This window comes from Solanum pennellii, chromosome 4 (genome assembly GCF_001406875.1).
Source record: "Solanum pennellii chromosome 4, SPENNV200".
In the NCBI taxonomy this organism is placed as follows: domain Eukaryota; kingdom Viridiplantae; phylum Streptophyta; class Magnoliopsida; order Solanales; family Solanaceae; genus Solanum; species Solanum pennellii.
The window spans coordinates 3,536,947-3,555,207 of record NC_028640.1 but is presented as its reverse complement, the minus strand read 5'-3'; the positions used below and the strand labels follow the sequence as shown (position 1 = coordinate 3,555,207).

At 32.0% G+C, this 18,261-nt stretch overlaps 2 protein-coding genes and 1 pseudogene across 5 annotated transcripts; 1 reads left to right on the top strand and 2 right to left on the bottom strand.

The window, feature by feature from the left end:
* Positions 1-3,410: 3,410 nt before the first annotated feature.
* On the top strand, positions 3,411-5,685 carry LOC107017895 (pentatricopeptide repeat-containing protein At3g04760, chloroplastic). Of its 2 annotated transcripts, XM_015218181.2 has the most exons (2): positions 3,411-3,519; positions 4,060-5,685. In XM_015218181.2, the coding sequence occupies exon 2, from the start codon at positions 4,077-4,079 to the stop codon at positions 5,460-5,462; it is 1,386 nt and encodes a 461-aa protein (XP_015073667.1). In that variant the 5' UTR covers positions 3,411-3,519; positions 4,060-4,076; the 3' UTR covers positions 5,463-5,685. The 2 variants fall into 2 exon arrangements, with proteins under 2 accessions (XP_015073667.1, XP_015073666.1); XM_015218180.2 differs by having other exon boundaries at positions 3,426-5,685.
* Positions 5,686-7,116: 1,431 nt separating this feature from the next.
* LOC107017894 (pentatricopeptide repeat-containing protein At1g08610) lies at positions 7,117-11,504 on the bottom strand. Of its 3 annotated transcripts, none has more exons than XM_015218178.2 (3): positions 11,411-11,504; positions 9,507-9,587; positions 7,117-9,415 (listed from the first exon to the last, which is right to left on the bottom strand). In XM_015218178.2, exon 3 carries the CDS (start codon positions 9,389-9,391, stop codon positions 7,646-7,648), a length of 1,746 nt encoding a protein of 581 aa, XP_015073664.1. In that variant the 5' UTR covers positions 9,392-9,415; positions 9,507-9,587; positions 11,411-11,504; the 3' UTR covers positions 7,117-7,645. The 3 variants fall into 3 exon arrangements, with proteins under 3 accessions (XP_015073664.1, XP_027772478.1, XP_015073665.1); XM_027916677.1 differs by lacking the exon at positions 11,411-11,504 and adding an exon at positions 11,259-11,390; XM_015218179.2 differs by lacking the exon at positions 9,507-9,587 and having other exon boundaries at positions 11,411-11,493.
* Positions 11,505-12,413: 909 nt separating this feature from the next.
* On the bottom strand, positions 12,414-16,533 carry LOC107016191 (annotated as a pseudogene).
* Between the last annotated feature and the right edge of the window lie 1,728 nt (positions 16,534-18,261).

Sequence of the window (18,261 nt, the reverse complement as noted above, 5' to 3'; positions counted from 1 at the left end):
TTAGAGTTTAGATTCATATTTTTATTCAGAGTAAATTACATAAATCTCATAATTTTAATTCTAGTTACATTAATTTCTTTTAAAAAAAAAAGTTGATACAATAATTGAAGCTCGAATACATATTAGCTCAGATACATTAAATATTGTCTTAGATACATTAATATGTAGTTCGGATACATTAAAAACTAGCTCAAATACATTAAATACTAGTTCGGGTATATTAAAAACTAGTTCGAATATATTCAAGAAATAAGGAATTTTGGAAATTTTTAAAAGTCATAGGAATTAATAGAAATAAGTGAAACAAAAGGTGTGTATTTCTGTAATTTATCTTCTTCATTCTAGTTGTTTCAAACTCTTGATTATTCTACTATGTGGCAGTTGTTACTTTTGAGTAAGATGCAATTTGTCATGTGCATGATTTATTTGATTTATCACCTTATTTTTAATTGATTTTCAATTTTGTGTCGAATATTAATGATTAAACAAATAACAATTAATAACTGATGAATCAATATCCTTATAACAGTATAACATATCTACAAATCGATAATTAATAAGTGAAACTAATAAACTTCTAAATCAAACTGAAACCAATTAATTTGCAACCCTAATGTCATTTGTTATCACTAATATATTAACAAAAAGATATAGTTGATTTTGATAGATCATTTTTTCACATTACCAATGAGTAAAACGTGTAATGTCACCAATTTAAATCTACCAAATAAATAAATCGGCCAAAAATTTTACTAAAGAAAATATCTAACACACTCTTAATCAATTTATACCCGTTTGTCTTTTAATCCAAAATCCACTATTAGGGTGTGTTTGGTAGGATGGAGAATGTGTTTCCTTGAAAAATGTTTTTGTCGATTTTTTCGAAAATAATTTAATTTCTAACTTATTTTTTTGTCTAGTTAGTGAGTAGAAAATGAATTTAGTGTTAAATTGGTGAATGAAAAAAAAAATCGGTACTTTTTATCTTTTATTAAAGAATAGAAATTATTTTTTTATAAAAATAGAACATGACTCGAAAATATTAGAAGGGTTAGGTGAAATATTTAAAATTTAAAATATTTTTCAAAAAAAAACTTTTATGAAAAAGGGGAGTGGGGGTGGGGTGAGGATATGGGTATGAGAACTGGTTCAGAAAATGTTTTTTCTTACGTTTTTTTTAAGGGAAATTATTTTTCTAAAATTTGAGGAAAATAAATTGATTTGAAAATATTTTAAAATATTAAAGCCAACCAAACATAAAAAAAATTGATTCATACCAAAAGCACACCCTTAATTCCGAATTAATTTAATAGTTATCGGAGGAAACCATTGAGGCATTTGATTACTATTCGTGAATTGGTGGATCCCATTGAGAAAAAACTCATCTAACTCTAATTTGTTTGTAATTTTCATCCTTCTATTAAATCATAACTTAAATTCGTATAAGTTATAATAAAAATAGAAATATTAAGTAATTCTTGAGTTATTTATCTCAGAATTTTTAAATAAGATGAAATATCTTATCTGAAGATAATTAATTTTGAAATAATTTATCCCCATCGAACGACTTTTGTCATTCTTGTGAGGTATTGCATTACAATCTTTAATAATATTTGTCACTTCAAAAGTTATATCTTTATTTCTAGTTGTAGTTTGGCTAATCATGTCCTTGAAATCACAATACAATTCAAACTTATAGGGCGTTAAAATATTATGATAACTATATCATCAAATTTTTTATTTTATAATTCTAAGGTTTTAAGAAAATATTTACCATAATTACTAAAATTGAGTAGAAATTATGCTCATGAATATTAACATCACATTATTATGAAAATTTATGAGGTGGATATAATTATTTAGTAATCATTTAATTTAAGTAGATGTGAATTTTTAAAGTTTTTAATTTTTGAAAAGAAAATTGTTAAAATGGAATAGTTATTAAGATTTTTCATTGATTTCGATCGTTGACATTCGATCTTTCTTAAATATTATTAAAAAAAAAATACAAATTATGCACGCTTAGAATAATATTTTGACTTATTCCCTTTTGAAAATAGCAATTCCCATATAATATATAAGTCAACTAATTATGGACTAATTTCTTATTATAAAACTCATTTAATAAGAACATATTTTTCTTTAATAAGTAACCCTCTATTATGAAATATAAAATATTGAGGTCACACAAATCCCTTTGTCCCTTTTATTATATTTATTTTATAATTAAAAAAATACATGCTATATTTCATATTTTAATTTAGACAATAACATACTTATAAAGGGGATCAAATACAAATATAATTTTTTTAAAGATTATGAGTGTGTGATTTTACGATAAAAATTAATGGTTGAGATTCATAGGACATTAATAATAGTTTTTATTTTTGTTTTTTTTTCTTCGAAAATTCATCGTTGTGATTTGTGAATATGTGACTTAAATTTTTTTCTCTCTAAAATGTTTATATCTAATTTTCAAATAATTGTTTTAGCAAGTTAAATATGATAGTATTACAGATAGTTTGTGTTTGAATTAATTAATTTAAAAATATTTTTATAAACATTAGAGCAATAATTTATATATGATCAATGTCTAAAAGTAAATTCTCTTTTCAGCTTTATATACGGAATTTATTTTGCGATTAAAAAGTTCTTAATTTTTGGTTGGTGGTGGATCGTACATTTCAAATATTTTTTATTTTATTTGAAATTTATGAAGTTCAAGTTAAAGATGAAATTTTGTGTAATTATACTTTTTACAAAAAATATTTGAAATAATATTTATGCTTGTATGTATTTTAAATATAACTTTAAGTATGAAATTTATCTTCCGCATTTGAATATAACTTCAAGTTTGATTTGATATTTTCATGATCAAACATCAATATCCAACTTTCATGATCAAACATCAATATAACTGATAAATCCTACTTAAAAAAAAAAATGAATTCCTCTTCTACGCAATCATTTAATGAGTTTCGATTAGGTTCTGAATAAAAGAGAGATTTTTTTTTGTTGAATCGTGTGTGTAGGTTATATAAAACGACCGAGGAATATGTCAAGAATACATGACAATTTTTAAATCTAAAAAATCAATTTTATGATTAGTTTTTTGTTCAGTTTATTAGTGAAAAAAGTAAATATGTATAATTTGTCAAACGACAAAAATATATATGCACCATTTGTTAAACGACAAAGGTATATAACTATACATCTATCACTTTCGTAAATCGTAAAGTTAAGGGTATATCGGTCTTTTTCCCCCTCATTTTCAATTAATTCAAGAAACTAGACATCTTCAAAAAAGTACAAGCCACAAACTAGACCGACCCGGTTTATCCAATGGGTTAACCATTTGTGGCCTTATCTGAACTTTACTATGTTATCCAAAAAAAATCTATAAAAAAGATTTTTGAGATGTACAAAAAAAATAAAATAAAAATACTAACATCTATTTTTTTTTATCATTCATACTTCAAATTCATAGCTCATGTTCAATTTTACAAACAAGAACAAAAGGTACTTTTTTTCTCTTTCTTAATTCAATTCAAATATGATTTGTCTCGAATGTTTATGTAGCCGACTCTAACTTGTTTGAGATCGAGGGTTAGTTGTATTAAGGGGGTTCGGAAAGTCTTGTATAACCAACTCTAAACTTGTTTGGGATCGAGGCGTGATTTTTTGTTATTGTGATTTTAGTGTTTGAGAGGCTTTCACTGATACGACTAGACTAAATGACGAGGATTATTCTTCCTCATCAATGTCCCTTTTTCTCCAATAATTTGAAGCCAAAATGTGAATCTTCAAAGCATAATTTTGTTGTAAGATGTAGTATTAGCAATGAGGAAAGTAAAGTAAATATTAGAAATCCTCAAAGGGTGAAAATTTCTAGTGAAAATAGAGCTACACATGATATGAAAGTGTTAAATTGGTCATGTAAAGTAGGCAAATATGATGAAACATTGTATTTACTTGAATGTAAGGTGAAGATTGGTTATAAACCTGATGTGATTCTGTGTACAAAGCTGATTAAGGGGTTTTTCAATTCGAAAAATTCAGATAAAGGGGTGAAAGTAATGCAAATTTTGGAGCAATTTGGTGAACCAGATGTGTTTGCATATAATGCACTTGTAAGTGGATTTTGCAAAATGAACAAGATTGAAGAAGCTAATAAGGTGTTGAATAGGATGAAAACTCATGGATTTCCTCCGGATTCTGTTACGTATAATATCTTGATAGGTAGTCTTTGTGATAGAGGGAAACTAGGATCAGCATTGATGTTGTTGGATCAGTTGAAAGAAGAACACAATTGTAAGCCTACTGTTATTACTTACACAATCTTGATAGAGGCAACGATACTTGAAGGCGGAATTCATGAAGCAATGAAGCTTCTTGATGAGATGTTATCGATAGGGCTTCAACCTGATATGTACACTTATAATGCAATTATCAGGGGAATGTGTAGAGAAAAGATGATGGATCAAGCCTACGAGTTCGTTAGGAGCTTGCCATCTAAGGGTTGTAAGCCTGATGTGATTTCCTACAACATTTTGTTAAGGGCATTGTTGCATCTTAGAGGGAAATGGAGTGATGGGGAGAAGCTAATGAATGAGATGTTATGTGCAGGATGTGAACCAAATGTTGTTACTTATAGCATATTGATGAGTGCTTTATGTAGAGATGGGAAATTAGACGAAGCGATTAACTTGTTAAAGATAATGATCGATAAAGGATTAACACCTGATACATTTACTTATGATCCATTGATTTCTGCATTTTGCAAAGGGGGGAGATTGGATTTGGCTATTAAGTTCTTGGATTACATGATCACGAACGGATGCTTGCCTGATATAGTGAACTATAACACTATACTTTCTACAATGTGTAAGAAGGGGAAAGCTGATGAGGCAATGGAAGTGTTTGAGAAGCTCGCGGAAATAGGATGTCCTCCTGATGTAAGCACTTATAATACATTGATGAGCGCGTTATGGAATAGTGGAGGGAGAGCTAGGGCCTTGAAAATGGTATCAGAGATGATAGAAAAAGGCGTTGATCCTGATGAGATAACTTATAATGCATTGATTTCATGTTTATGTCGAGATGGGATGGTAAATGAAGCACTTGATTTGTTAGGAGATATGGAAGGGAATGGTTTTCCACCTACTGTTATAACTTATAACATTCTTCTTCTTGGACTATGCAAAGCTCATAGAGTTGTTGAGGCGATTGAAGTTCTAGCAGAGATGGTAGAGAAGGGGTGTCGTCCAAATGAAACAACGTATATTCTGTTGATTGAAGGTATTGGTTTTTCAGGATGGAGAGTTCAAGCAATGGAGATGGCTAGCGCGATTTATCATAAGAATGCTATCTCAAAAGAATCACTTCAACGTTTGAGAAAAACCTTTCAAGTACCTGATGTTTATAGTAAAGATATTACTACTATCTTAGAAATCAGAAAGTAATTTCTTCAATCTGTTTTTGATATAGTCTCTTCTCTGTATCGTTCTAATTTTATTATAAAGTCCATGAAAGGCCAAGTTTCGTTCATATCAGTGTTCCATACTTGTACATCAATGACAGTAGCAAAGACATCAGATGTAAACTAACAAATATGTATCCATTTGCTGTATTTTTGTACGTATAATATTTTCGAAGATTTTGAGTTCATACATTCTGGTTTTTAGAGGTATTTTTGTTCAGTTGATGGACTTTAGTGTATTTTGTTTGTTGAAATTGTACTTGACAAAATAGTTCAAAGATCCATGAGCCAAATTTGTGTTGTTTGACAACAATCAAGGGCATCTGTTTACTGTACACAAGTAGCAACCAATATTTATTTTTTTAACTTCATGATTATTTTTTAAAGTATTCGATATCTGAAGCTCATTAATCTGACTAATCTAGATTCATATTGGATAAGACCGCCAAGAGAGTAAAAGCGCGGTATTGCTTGGGGGAATGGTGGAACTTTACGCCAGTATTTACTCCCAAAAAACTTGGAAGTTCACTGATAATTTTCCTGTAAAAGGCTGCTACAAAAGGGCACCTCGATGCACAAAACATTCTTACGTTCAATACATGCTCAAAGAACTAAAAGAAAATTGATCAGATTACATGGATATCTTTCATTTCCAATCAGATAAATTGCTACCACAACGGCACCAACACAACAACATCATATCCAGTGTAATCCCACAAGTTGAGTTTGGAGAGGGTGGTGTAGAGAGGTTGTTTCCTGTAAGCATCAAATGGTTCTCTTGGAAGTGAAAGAAAACCATTACCTGTAATGCTGATTGCTGAACAGTCTAACCCGGCCTTGATCTGTGCCATAAATGAATGAATACAGCAACATATTTCCAGCAAAGTTAACTCATTACCAAAATCAGTAGAAGCCATCTTCTATATTACAAAAAAGTGGTTGATTGGAGAAAGGGATGATGAATTTATTACATGATGGCAGGTGTACGGGTCAGCTTGGAATGCACCTCCACTATTCTAGGCAGCACCTGGTACCTCCTCACCACATAGGTAACTCTTTCACCAAGGTTTAGCCATGAGAAGGATCATCTAACTGAGAAAGGGATGATGAACTTTTTTCATGATGGTGTGTCCGGGTCAGCTTGGAACGCATCTCCACTATTCCATGGGGCACCTGGTACCTCCTCACCAACATAGGTACTAGACAACATTGTTAACCGAGGCAACGAGGCTTAGGCACACAAGAAGAAATCATCAAACTGAGAAAGGGATGGTGAACCTTTTTCATAACCCTGGTGTCCAAGGTCAGCTTGGAACACACTTCCACTATTCCATGGGGCTTACTACCTCCTCACCAACATAAATACCAGACAACTATGTTCACCAAGACTTGGGCACATGAGAAGAAATCATCTAGCTGAGTTGAATATGATATCTCATAGTTCTCCCACCACTTCACTGATTACTAGGCCATAGCTTCGGAGCGGTGAAATAGATGGTGAATAACAAGCTTCTAGGGGTCTTAACATCAAGAATTCCTGGGGGAAAAAAACTCAAGAAATGGACAGGTTACATGAACTTAATATGGGCAGTGGTAATGGAAATACAAATAGCTAGTAGAGCTACACAACTAAAAAGGAGATAAAAACTTTAGAATTTAAGATATTAGAAGAATACAAGTCCATATTGATAACAGAAATACTGGGAAACTTCACAAAGACATTGCACTAAAACCCAAGGCCACATATATATTCATGGCACATGATAAATATGCCTCAAATGCACTGATCCATAGCTTTTTCTATATGTGAATAATATAGAAATAAAAAAGTCGCCATATAAATTAGAATACATAACTAACAAAAACTCTGTCAAGCAGGGATATTGGTCAAAAATTTTACCAAGCACAAAATATAACAGACAATGGACAAGGAAAGAAACCTAATAAAGGAGTAAAATTTCCATTTGTGCTGAGGTGATATGTTGAATGATTTGATGTGCTGATTTAATGATAATCTCTTTCCAATATGAAAACCTCTATTCCTCGAGAGTTGCATTTCCTCAACTATTTCCACATTTCTGTTGCTGTTTTATTCATATCTGCACCAGCCATGCTACCAAAAACAATCACTGAGTTAAGGATCCTGCCTAATTGGGAAAAAAAAATCTATTCCTTGAGAATTTTCCATTCCTTCAACTTCTCACGCAATTCCATAGCTGCTTCATTCATACCCGCACCAGCTATCCCTGCAATTATATTGGAATATACGGTTGACTTAAGCTTGTGGCAACTTGATATCATCATTTTCAGCACCTTTTTTGCAGAGTCCAGTTTACCATTTTGACATAATCTGTGAATAATAAACCTGTAACAATTATCTCTGACCCTGTGTCTGCTATTACCCATCTCTTTTAGTAACTCCACAGCTTCTTCAATAAGATCAGCTCGACAGAATCCCCAAATTAGACATCTATATGTAACATCATCAGGACAAGTCCCATGCTTTTTCATTTGATGGTATAAATCCATAGCCTTCTCCATATAACCAAGCTTCGCAAGGCCATCGATGACTATGTTGTAAGTGATTATACTAGGAGAACAACTGCTATCACCTAAACAATGAACAATTTGGATGGCCTCGTCCACCATTGCCTCCTTACAAAGAGCACGTAGAAGTGTATTATATGTGATTATATCAGGTGTACAGTTTTCAGAGACCATCTGAGTAAAAAAGTCAATTGCACGATCCAGAAGCCCATGCTTGCACAAACAATTGATTAAAATATTGTAAGTCACAACACTAGGAGGATGTGAACTTTCATTCATAATGGAAAGAATCTCATCTACTCCGTCCCAACATGCATAGGTAGAAAAGGAATGGAGAAGTGTATTGTAAGTCACAGCATTGGGCTCAAGGCCATGCGATAGAAGATTATAGATTAGTAAAGCTGAATCTTCAAAGTTCCCTTGCTTACAAGAAAAATTTACCATGGAATTGTAGGTCACGAGATCTGGAGAACATCCCTCAACTGCCAAGTCCTCCATTACCTCAAGGGCACGTATAACACCACAATGTTTGCAGACTAATTCAACAAGAATTGTACTGGTGATCTGATAAGGAGGGCATCCTTTTCTTAACTGATCCTTCCAAAACTGAATTCCTTGATCATATTTATTACAGTCAAACATCGCACGCAGTATAGTATTATAAGTGATAACATCGGGAAGGCAACCACTCAAGCTCATGTAGTCCAAGAAAGCAATGGCAGAGTTCAAAAGCCCTTTTCTACAGAGACCACTGATTAACATATTATATGTGATAATATCTGGAGTCCCACCAGACATAACCATGGTTTGTAGAACATTCACTGCTTTGTCGGTCTGTCCAACATTGATGAGGCCCCTAATCAAGTTTATGCAGGAAGGATAGTCTGGAATTTGGTATCGACGAGACATCAGGTCAACTAATTTTGATGCTTCAAGCAATTTTCCATGACTGCAAAAACTTCTAAGGATTTTGTTGTTAGTTGTCTCATCATTTTCAACCAATGGTCCATCTAAAGTCAACCTTAAGGAACTAGAAAGTTTCTTAAACTGTTGCTCATTTGATATCTTCTCAACATCTCCATTTAAGCTCCCATTAGTACCCTCTTTAACTCTATCAAGACAGACACTTCCCTGCTTGTTACAGGATAATATGGAACCAGTTTTTCCTGAACCAAGAACTCCATGCCATTGCAGAGAAGATTGACCACTAAAGTTACCTCTGAATGAATGTCTTAACAGAATTGCTGGAGTTTTTATTAGCAAGGATTGACTACTTCCAGTTTGGAGGTCTATCTGGCTGGAGCTTGAGTTCTGTATATGTAGGGTAGGAGTTCCAATCATCAGTTTCGGCACAAGTGTAGCCATTGCTTTCTTTATGATAACACCAACCTTCAAGAGAAAAAGAGCATTTCTTCAGAAACTACTGTGTTATTCCTGTGAAATAGAGGTAAGCAAGATCGCAGTGGCATATGTGCTATACTTGAATAGCATATCATCAAGGTGGCATGCAATCTTAGGCAAACTGGAAAAATTGAAGCAACAGTGATCCCAGTCTTGTCAACTGAAAAAGGTAAGAAGAGGTCAGGGGAATGCAAGAGAACAATTGTCTTCCGAATAGAAACCATTAAGAGAGAAATGCAAGAAAACTTTTTGGTGGAGAAGGTTGAACCTTAACATCTTTTATCTTAACATCTTGTATTAGGAAATCTTTTTAGATACTCCATATTTAAACTTACTGAAAGAGAGCATTCTTTAGTAGCTAATGTTAGTCTACTCCCAGATGTATCTATAATGCCTACCATAGTACTAATACTTGTAACTCTTCGGTGTCTAAGTCACACCATGCTCCCTTGTAGTTTTTTGTTATATATATGCAATATTTTTTCGTTACAAAAAACAAAAAGCTCTTCTGCCAAACCAGTAACTCTACACTTGGAAAAACAAACTTCATATTCAAATTTGACTTGATCCAAAACACTTCTCAAAAAAGAAATAAATTAATATGAGTATATCAGTTAAGGAGCTCCATCAGAAATTCATCCAACACCCATAAGGGAGTCAAAATGTCATTCAGTAACATCACAGAATCAACTTACATGTCAATTCCAAACTAGTTAAAGCTGTCTATACAAATCATCTTTAACCATTCAGCTCTATGTGAGGCCATATCATTTAAATGCAAAACAGTAACATCACACAAACCATTTGCTCAGATGGAAAACACAACGGGGATGCAATCATCAATTTGTTCAGCTTTTACTACAAATTTAGCTAATACCACAAAGAAAAACTTGAGTAACATCAATTTGTTCACTTATTACTACAAATTTAGCTAAAATATAACAAAAAAAATTTAATATCCTAAACCATAACTAAGCTTGTTAAAAAATGACAAAAAAACTAACCCCACAAAATTTCACCTTTTACAAGAAATTTAGCTAAAATGAACAATTTGAATCCGAAACCATAACTAAGCTTGGGAAAAAATGATTAAAAAAACTAACACCATAAAGTTTTACCTTTTACTACAAATTTAGCTAAAATTCAACAATCTGATATCCCAAACCATAACTAAGCTTGTGAAAAAATGATTAAAAAAAACTAAACCCACAAAGTTTCACATTCTACAACAAATTTAGCTAAAATTCAATAATCTCATATCCAAAAACATAACTAAGCTTGTTAAAAAATGATATAAAAAAAATTAACCCCACAAAGTTTCACTTGTTACAACAAATTTAGCTAAAATTCGATAATCTCATATCCAAAACCATAACTAATTTTGTGGAAAAATGATAAACAAAAGTTTCGCCTTTTACTACAGATTTAGCTAAATTCAACAATCTGATATCGGAAACCATAACTAAGCTTGTGAAAGAAATGATAAAAAGAACTAACCCCACAAAGTTTCATCTTTTACAACAAATTTAGCTAAAATTCAATAATCACTAAGCTTGTGGAAAAAATGATAAAAAAAACTAACCCCACAAAGTTTCACCTCCTTTTACAACAAATTTAGCTAAAATTCAATAATCTAATTTCCGAAACCATAACTAAGATTGTGAAAATATGATAACGCGACAAAGTGTCAAAATTTAGCTAAAATTCAACAACCTAATATCCAAAACCATAACTAAACCTCGTGAAAAAAAACAACCAACCCCACAAAGAAACACGTAACTAGCATCTCATACAACAAATTTTACTTGACAATTCAACAACAACAACATACCCAGTGTAATGACGGGATCTTAGACAACAAATTAAACTGTAGTAATATTGGAAAAATGAGAAAGAACCAACCCCCACCCAGATACGTACGTGGGGTGGGGGAAGAACCCAACAAAGTGAAAGTATTAAGAAAGTAATCAGCCATTAACATACCTGCAAATTTTTTTTTCGTTAAAAACAGAGCAGATGCAGTACTTGGGGGGCAAAAATTATGAATTCAAGATTGTTGGACGTTAATAACTAGGGTTGAAATTTGAAGATATTTGCATTTAACTCCTCTTTTCTAACTTAATATGTGCTTTAGTACCTATTATTTTGGATTTATTTTTATTTAATGACCACGGTGTACGATTCACTTTTCGCACACCTCAATTAGATTAAAGTTACAAAATACATGTTATAAATCAAATTAAAATCGATAATTCGAATTGAAAAAAAATTTATTGATTTATCCCTAATGAGTTATTGACTTGACGATTTTCATAACAGTTTTGATTTATTTTGTTATCGAATCTTAACAATTTGGGTTTTTTCTTAACGGGTTAACTGACTATCTGATGGTAAATTAAATAATTATTTTCATACCATTTTGTATATAAAGTCCTTGACTTAGAGTTTGATTTCCTACTTTTGTTTCTAGTCGTCCCAACTCTTGGTTATGTACAATGTAAAAGTGTTTGCTTTTGAGAAAGATGTAACTTGTGAACTCATGTACATGATTCATTGGTTTGTCACCTTGTTTTAAAGTGATTTTTAGTATAATTTTTTTTTAATCTTAATGGTTGAACTGATAACCGAATCAATAACAATTCAATAACCGATAAACCAATAATCGAAGTAAATATCTTAATGGTAATATAATGATTTAGCTTCTCTACAAACCAATAACCAATAAGTCAAATCGATAAATTTTAAAATCGAACGAAATCAATCGATACGTGTAACCCACAACGACAAAGTACCAAGTACCACCAAGAGTCCAAGATGTTGGATAATTTTTACAATTTATAGAGTAGTTATGTGTAATTTTAAATAGCTAATGAAAAATAATTTTAATTACAAACCAAACATTGTATCCGAACTAATGTATAAAAATGTACATATATTTTCTTTCCTTCTAACTATATGACCAAGTAAAACACTAATAAAATAATTATAGTACTCCTTTATTTGTTTTTTCTTGAGCTAAAGATCTATTAGAAACAACCTTTTCACTTCTAAAATAAAATTAAAACTTACATACACATCATTTTTTAAAAACCCCACTTAGTATAGTTCTTCAGAATTGAGACATAAACAAGTCCTTTTCATATTGGTTTTTCAAGTTCATTCATGAATTTTTAAGCTTAATGTATTTATACTTCATGAAAATATTAGACAAGACATAATATTGCAGCTTAATGATTTATTTTGTCAAAAGACAACTTTTGCATTTGGAGGATGGTTATCCACACGAATGACCCAGAATTGATCTCCCTCAATGCCTTTTGAGTTTAGCCTGTAGCATAGGGCTTGTTTAGTGCGGTTTACTTCCCCAGTTATTACACAGTGGGGGGTTTACCCAATGTGCACAAAGTGCTCATTATAGAGTCCTCACCCAAATGACAAAGGTTGTAGCGACAATGGGTTATCCTGCGGTTATAAAAAATACCCCAAACCTTTCCAAAGTCTCTGCGATTTTCCCAATACTATATCATAACAAAATGGATTGCAAGGGAATCATTCACCAACTAAACTTTAAAACTAAATCATCATTAGTACAGTAAGTATTCTTGCTGCTTGAGTCATTATCATGGTAGGTGCTCACTTGTAATATCCTTTCTTTGCTAGCGTCGGCTTCTTATGTGATCGGTTCTGCCACAAGATCGAATGTCCAGAAAACGTAATTCAGTTCATATTAGTAAAAATTAATGCCAACTATCAAGATGTAATCTCATATACAATGCCAAAAATCTTCACCTTGTGTCTTTCTGAGCTTCATTGTCATTTCTCTCTTGCCAATTACTCTTGCTTAGTTTAATTGGGCGATTTCCAACATACTTCCCTGAAAACAGCACGAATTACCACCTCATTAGGCATCTGGGAACAACATTGCACCAATTCCATAGCTACTGCCATTTAAGACATTCATGTACTCCCCTCTCCACAAGAAACAGACTTTTGAAACTCTCTCATACCATTTTGGTTGATGTTGTTCTTTTCCTTGTTAATTTTTACTTTACCTAGACCAATTTTAAAAGCAGTTCTAATTGTTGTTTTCAATACATAGTTCAATTACTTGTTTCTTTCATTATTCCTTCATCACCATGGAGAGAGGAAAAGGAAGGGGGGAGGGAGGGAATACACTTTCAAATACAAAACCCAGTGGCATAACAGAGGGAACCCTTTATATATACCCGAATTATTTGACATGAAGGACATCTAGCCAAATTAAATGGCATATCAAGAAAACTGTTAGAACAAATTCTACGCTATCATTTATGATTGGTGGTACTTCAAGAAGGTAAAAGCTGATCATATAACTGTGACAAACCCACTATATCAAGTTGGCATTTAATAGCTCAAGCAAAACAAGAGACTGCACATATATTGATTACCAGATAACTTACCATTCATTCCTTTAAGTGCCGCAGCAAAGTCTACTGGGCTGGAAAAACTTACAAATCCAAATCCTCTGGTCTTACCAGTCCGTTTGTCTCTCAAAACCTGTCGAAATGAATAGTAAAAACTCTTTGTTACTGAACCTTGTAAGCTAAAACATACAATTACACAATAAAGTTCAAAGACAGCAAGGCGAGTATAAATTACTTCTTAATTTCTTTCTGATCTTTTCTGTCAGGTCAACGCAGAAAGAATCTCAAATTAGTATTACCCCCAATCCAGTATATGTATATTGAAATCCACTAAATGTCTATTTATATTTAACTGTGAACCTCAGTTATTATTGTATACTGTTAATTTGAGGTTGTCGTAGGACTGTGTAAACATCAAATCCCAGATCCGCCTCAGACTATCAACAGTTGTTTGTGCATATACAAGGATTTCTAGCTTTCTGAAGATTCAAGAATGTTTAGGATGTAGAAATACCATATTTAGCAAAAAAAAAAAGAAAAAGAAAAGGAGAGGAGGAAACTTGTAGGGTACAAAAGTTTCTCTCTTCATGACAAGAAAAACCAGTAGAAGTATTGGAAAGCAAAATAAATTATCTAACAGAACATAATACCTTAGCCATGTTAAAGGATGGAAACTTTGAAAAGGTTTTTGATAAAACATCCTCATTCACCTCATTCCCAAGATCACCACAGAATAGACGATAATCATCTGCAACACCATCCGAACAGTAAGTCATTCCACTATACTATAATCTTGCACCAATTTCTAACAGAAGAAGGCACAAATAATGATGGGAAAACAGGTGCAAACAACATTCATGAAAGGAAGTGAAAGGCAGAACCAACAGTGAAAGATAATTGAGTAAGATAAATGATATCAGCAGTGGATACAATTACTTGCTAGACCATAACCATGAAATTGGACCAATAAAGCATAGTATTCTAACATGTAAGATCTGATAGATTACTTCAGAGAGTTATCTCCTACACATTCATTTACTAAATACCTCAGGGAAAAGAAGAAAAAGAAATGCATTGAAACGACACAAAACCCCCATAACTTAAATAATACAAATTTTTATAGTATGTTTATTTGCTATTTATTTCTAACTCCCAAGGTAGGGGTATGGTATGGCCGTATGGGTACACTCTATCCTCCCCAAGACCCCACTTGTGGGGTTACATTGGGTATATTGTTGTATTTGCTATTCATACTTCTATCACACAGATTGGTTTATTCAGCAATTAGGCCTTCCATATACACTTGTCAATTGTCATAGGCTTCAAGTAGTTGATATATAATCAAGACATGAATTGCAGTTTGATTGATGCCTTAAACTATCCAAGACTTAATAGGAGAGAATTAAGCTTATAAATAAACAGATTTGAACACTACTGAGGCACAGCCAATAAACGAAAAAAAAAAGGAATAGGAAATTAGGCTTACTCGATGGCCACTGCGTCAGGGTAGGATCTTTCCAACTTTTTCCTGCTGCTTTACGAGGTACACCTCTCTTCTTGGCGTTAGCTCTATGCTCAGTTTCACTGCTCGCAAGTGCAGCCTTCACATTTTCAAGTGCTTCAGGTGTGATTGTTTGCGCATCTCTATGGAATAACTGTTGAGCCTGTCCACAAGAATTAGGTACATTTCAAGCATGACAAAATAAATCTTCATTTTCACAGCAAGCTCGCTAGCTTAACATGACAAAGCTACATAGCACAAAGTCCGGGTGTAAATACTTCTATGGATATTTTCTTCTGTCCTTTTCTTAAAACGAACCTAACAAGCTTATAACTGGCGTCATTATTTTCTTTTGATTACCGTGGTGTCTGAGCTCGACTAGTTTCACCAGACACCAGGAAACTCAATCTACCAAGGCATGACAAATGAGAAGAAATCAGCTAGTATTAGTATTGTTACCTCTAGGGTTTGAACATGAAACTTCATGACTCCGAACACACTTTATTGACCAACAAGCAGTAAGAATATCACGTACATAAACACAAATAGAGATTTGAACGTGAGACTTCGAACCTACTTAATTGACTAGTAAGCAAGATACACAAACAGATGCAGATATACTCTCAACAAGCAAGCACGAAACAATCTCAACGATTTCACAAGAAAGTTTCACAAATTACCAGCCAAATTCTCAAAAGAAACTTAAATCAAAATCAACCAAGAAGCGAGAAAATTACATGCATAATAATTACATGTAAGCTATTAGTACTAACGCAAACAAAATGTAAGGATTGAAAATCAATTGCAATTACGCCCACACAAAGAAAAATTCAGATATATATAAAAGCTTATAACATATTTAGAATTACTTGTTGAAAATGCGGTAAAGTGTAAACGCCTGGAGTAGCAGGAATAGCTGGATAGACGGGCGGAGGAGCAGCGCCTATGTAGGGCTGAGGAGGCTGTTGTTGGAGATGAATTGGTGTCGGAAAGTATGCGCCGTTGGAGTAGGTGTATTGCGACGACGACGATACGGTAGCTGCTGCGGACAACGATGAAGTAGATGCCGACGACGAATAGGTGTGTCGCGACGAGGATGATGAAGTATCTGCCGACGACGATGAACGTTCCGGTGACATTGCAACACTTTTTCCGATCGCTAAATTAGGGATTATGGGTACAGGGTTGGAGGAGAAGGATTATATAGGGAAACTTACATAAATATACAAAAATAAAAAAATATTTACCATTTATAGCAATAATATCTTTTTTTTCACTTATCACTTTTAATTCATATTGCAGATTTGACATAGTATTGTTATAAATGGTAATAAATAAAAAGTATTGCTAAAATCAGTAATTATTTATTAAAATGTACTAATTTATGTAATTTTTCCGATTATATAATAACTGTTCTTTAGGACTCTTATTTATAGGAGAAATTTTCATAAATAGCACTAATTATCATATTTAACATACTTTTCATATTCATAATTAATGATATATTGTATTATTCTCTCCGTTCGGTATTGCTTGTCATGATTTTTATTTTTAGAGTCAAACTATAAAAATTTTGACTAACATTTTAAGATGTATTTTTCATCATATTAATATGCAAAAAATTGTAATTTGTAGTACTTTTCATATAGTTTTAGAATATCTAATTTTTTTGTTTAAATATCGAATTAATGTGATCTAATTACCTCTGAAAATTAGTTAAATTAGCTTTCAATAAGCGCAATATGACAAACAATTCCGGACAGAAGAAGTACCATTTAAATAAATACTCCCTGTGTCTCTAATTATTTGATACATTTTTCTTTTTTTAATTATCTCTAATTATTTGTCCATTTTGATAAATCAAAAAAGGACAAAAAAAAAATTCTCTATTATATCCACAATTAATATCTTTGAAAAATGTAGAACTTCTTGAAAAAATTTAAGTTTTTAGTTTATCCCCTTCATAATTAATAGGAATAAAATGATAAATTCACTATATCAATTATTATTTTCTGTGTATCAATTCAAAAATGGACGAGTAATTAGGAACAAAGAAAATTTATGAAAAAACTTATCCTCACTGAGTGTTTACACCAAACTAATTCAAATCTAGTTTATTTATGTAAGATGAGGTTAGGGAATACAATTTCTGAAATAAGAAATTTTGACTTCTCTTGTTAGAATGTGATCAAAAGATACTATATATCTATTTGACTTCTCATAAATCTGAAGTGATTGAATATTTCAAAAAACATATAAATGAGGTTGAGATAGTAAGAGAAAGGAAAGATAAAATACCGTTGAATGATACATGTAAATTTATCTATCTAATTTTGGAGAGCTACACATTAAAGACAACAACCAACTTATCGAATAAAATATTTTTCAATAGTACCTTTCACGCTTTTATAAACTTAGATTAATCATAAATTCTAATTTGAATGATTTACGATCTTGGAATTGTGCAACATATGCAAAAGATCATTTTGATAAATTTGAAAAATCAAGTCCAAAGAAAAAGTATCAATATAAGATAACCATGACATTCCAAAATGTTTATTTTATCAATGAAATAAAAAGATGAAAATAGTATTGTGAATTGCGAGATGTCGTATTTTTAAAATATTTTTTTCTCGAGAAAAGGTAAAATAATAGCAAGTCATTCTCTTTATGAAATATTGAATTCAACTAATCAGACAATGCTTTAAAGATGTTAGATAATCAAATAGATCAAGGAGTTGTTCTTGATCCAAGTGAGACTATGACAGTTTTGAATCTTAAATTTTTTCTTGAAGAATATGAACCTCAATTACATAATAACGTTAGAAAAGATTATGACAGTTTTGAGTCTTAAACTTTTTCTTGAAGAATATGAACCTCAATTACATAATAATGTTAGAAAAGATTACATAATAACGTTAAAAATCAAT

Excerpts from the sequence above, each read along its gene's own strand:
- LOC107017895 (XM_015218180.2), top strand. The coding sequence starts at position 3,735 with ATGACGAGGATTATTCTTCCTCATCAATGTCCCTTTTTCTCCAATAAT.
- LOC107017894 (XM_015218178.2), bottom strand. The coding sequence starts at position 9,391 with ATGGCTACACTTGTGCCGAAACTGATGATTGGAACTCCTACCCTACAT.